Below are 3,444 nucleotides of genomic sequence, written 5' to 3'. Positions count from 1 at the left end.
CCCCAGCAATCGCTGCTATCCTGGCACATATGCCATAGGAGTATTCTCTCTCTTCACTAGCTCATCCCTAATCATCTCAGCTGCCACCGAACTATGTTTAGTCTAGTTTGAAGAGACAGAATGGTAGACATATATGTCACACACAGAACTCATCTCAGCCCTTTATAAAATCCCTGCCTCTCAGAAACTATCAATGAAAGGTAAATTGGTGCAACCTTTTTCATTGTATCAATAATGTGGCCTTATCATTCCAAAATTGTAAATGTGTTTTGTATATCGATTGCACTTCAGGCAATTAATTCTACATATACACTTATAAAGGTACACAAAAATATGCATATGTTTGCCGAAATATTATTTGATAAAGCAAAAAGACTTAAAAACACTAAATATCCATCAATATGAGAATGGTTATATCCATAATAGCATGTTATTTGATATCCTGTGCAGCTTCTAGAAGAATGAGTTAGATCCATGTGTAGAGCATGGAATGATAGCTAAAATACATTGCTAAGTGAATAAAAGCTAGTTCAGAACAGTGTATATATTGCATAATTTTATTTGTGATTTAAAAGGAGATATGCTTGCATATGATTTAAAAAATGTTTGTTAAAATATATGAGAAATTATTATTAATGATTAGCATTAAGGGATGAGATTGAAGGGGCTAGAGGAAAAGAAACTCATTTTTAAACTTTATATCCTGTTTGTATTGCTTTTATAATTAAAACATCCAATTGCAGCCAGTCTATTATTTTTCAGGTTCATATGGTGAATAGATTATACAGAGCTTAGTGACCATTTTTGACTCAGAATAACCATCACTTTAAAAAAAGTCCTCAAAAAAAGTCCTTTATGGCTAAGTAAAGAGCAATGGTTGACTATAATTGAGGTTCACAGAACCAACTTCAGCATTGTGGACATAAACTCAAAATCCAACTCATACAGAAAGCTCAGTAAAATTTCCTGTGATTACAAAAATCAATGTGTCAAGCCTTTAAACTGTTGATGAGGTTGTTAGCAATTTTAATATCATTCTTAACCACCCACAAATTTCCCCTTGATACTTACCTGCATATATATTTTTAAATGCATTTTAGTTTGTACCATGTGTTTCCAGCAAGATTTCCTATGCAATAGATTTTAACGTCATGAAAAATTTTGTATCATATTTTACAAGCCCAGGGAAAAGTGAAGAAGAAAAGATGATCCCATATTATGCAAATGTCCTGTTGCTGAAGGAGAGACTGCTCAGTGCAGACCTACACAAACTGGTAGATTCTGATATTAGGTTTTCAAATCCTGATAATTGGAGCCGTTCAATGAATCTCTTTGCCTGATCCTGAAGAAAAAGAACCAGAGACATGAAGCGAGAAGATGAGAAAACATAAAGGAAAGAAAAAAGCAGTTGGTAGATAAAATTGGCAATAGACAAACATAGGTCCTCTTGAGGCAAAGCTTTAATCAGGAAGTGCCAACATAGCAAAATTTCATTTGGAACATCAATTTCCAGGTCATCTACCTTTTCCAAGGCTTCCAGTTGCTAAGCTGCTGATGTCTCTGGTTACTAATCTAACAAAGTTTTCCAGCGTCAAAAAGTTTTAGCAATTTGCCTTTCTGTCTGCACTGCAGGAAAAAAAAAAAAAAAAAAAAAGCTGAACAGTGTACAATGTTAATTTAAATGTCTTGTATGATTGCTTGACTTTCTGTAATAGTATTTTGTATTTGCAAATCTAGAGAAACCTATATTTCCTTGGTAAAAAGATAATAGGTTTATATTAAAGCTATCGACAGACATACCAAGCAAATAGATAATTCATCATGCTATGATTATAACCAAGTATAGTTTATGGAAGTAATCCATGCCTGCAATTCATATACAATCTTGAGATCTTCAGAATCAAAGCATACTTTTGCTGTTAGCCCCCAAACTTTTGAGAACTTCCATTTACAACTAAATGCCTAAAGCACAATAACCATTGAACTGAGAAAAAGAGGGGTTAAAAGATCAGCAAATGAGGAAGAAATAACAGAAGTTAAGAAAAAAAATTAAGAAGACAGTAATATAGCAATAATTATACTTTTGCTTGCCTAATTCTCTTATTACGAAGCAATTCATCTCCAATTATAAAAATGAATGTAACTTTCTAAGAAAAGTTTGCTTCCGCAAACTGAATAGGTTCTAAGCATGTTTGGTAATTTCAAATATATGTGTTGGTATGAGTTGAGGTTTTTAAGGCATAAGCCTCCAATATTTAGATCCAAGTATACAGAAGTAAGTAATCTTGACAACTAACATGAAGTCTAAATGCGAATGGGCCCCAATTATTAGAATGATTCGGGGGAAAGTATATTTTTGAACTCAATTATCTGGATAACTTGCACTTAAATACCCAAAGTCCACAGGGTTGGGCTACCACTTCAAACTCATAGAATATTTTCTCTTTTGAACCATTAATCAATTTTATTATGTGCGGTTTCGACAATACAAGTCTATTTGCCCCTCTGTCTTAGCATCGTAGTACCCTCTCATCAGAATATTGGTTAGATTCCCTAGTGTGAATCACTTATCCAGTTGCTCGCCTGATTATTCACATGTTTTTGAGATTTGGGAAATGTGGCAGATAGGCAGGTTTATGCTGTGTGCAGCTTGGAGCGCAGCCAATGTCTGTCTGCCTATACAGTATATTTACTTTCCTTCCTCAAATATCTCTCCCATACAGAGAAGCTGTATTTTAAGACTAAAATCAGTGTAGAATGCAATCCGGTAATGTCACTGCAGAAAACAGCAGGTGCTCATCCACTCATTTGTGGTGATTCTAACAGTGAAGAAAGTGAATCAATGATTCACCCAATGGACAAAGAAACATCAGAGCGAATATTTGGACAAGTCAAATGCAGAAAAGGAACATTCTCATCTAAAGGTGTGCTCTGATTTTAGAAAGAAAATCCTCCCACAAGAAAATCAGGAATTTGGTTGAAGTGCTCTGGTTGTACCTGCAGTAAGCCATGGGCATATTCCCTCTCTCCCTGCTTCTTCTGTTTTATTACTTCTGTGTTGTACTCCTAAAATAAATATCAATAAATCATTGCAGTTAGATACTCTAACATAGACAGAAATGTACTTGACTCCCTACAGTCATTACAATTGGAGGGGACTCTGATTAGGATGCTTTACTTAATTAAGTGATATCGTCTAAAGAGAGTTCTTCCCTCCATTTTCTGTTTAACAGTCTTATAAAACACCAACAGAGGAAATTCATTCTGTTGTTTGCTTTCCTTATTGTAAATGGTTTCTTCTCATTCAAGTTTACAGAAGAAGATATTGTGTTAATGAAATGGCTAATAAGCCAAAGACTGGTTCAGCAACACACAGAGCCTTGTTCAAATCAGCCCAAGCTGTACCAGACTTGAGATCATTTTCTCCTTAAATGTATTTTAAAA

General features: G+C 34.5%; 1 protein-coding gene across 1 annotated transcript in view; it reads right to left on the bottom strand.

Moving 5' to 3' along the window:
* SFTA3 (surfactant associated 3) overlaps positions 1-1,366 on the bottom strand; it is an 11,222-nt gene extending 9,856 nt beyond the window's left edge. The window contains 1 exon segment of the mRNA XM_025047940.1: positions 1,267-1,366. Coding sequence (XP_024903708.1) covers positions 1,267-1,366 — 100 coding nt within the window.
* Between the last annotated feature and the right edge of the window lie 2,078 nt (positions 1,367-3,444).

The sequence above is a fragment of the Pteropus alecto genome, unplaced genomic scaffold (assembly GCF_000325575.1).
Source record: "Pteropus alecto unplaced genomic scaffold, ASM32557v1 scaffold104, whole genome shotgun sequence".
In the NCBI taxonomy this organism is placed as follows: Eukaryota; Metazoa; Chordata; class Mammalia; order Chiroptera; family Pteropodidae; genus Pteropus; species Pteropus alecto.
This window is presented reverse-complemented; position numbering and strand designations above follow the sequence as displayed.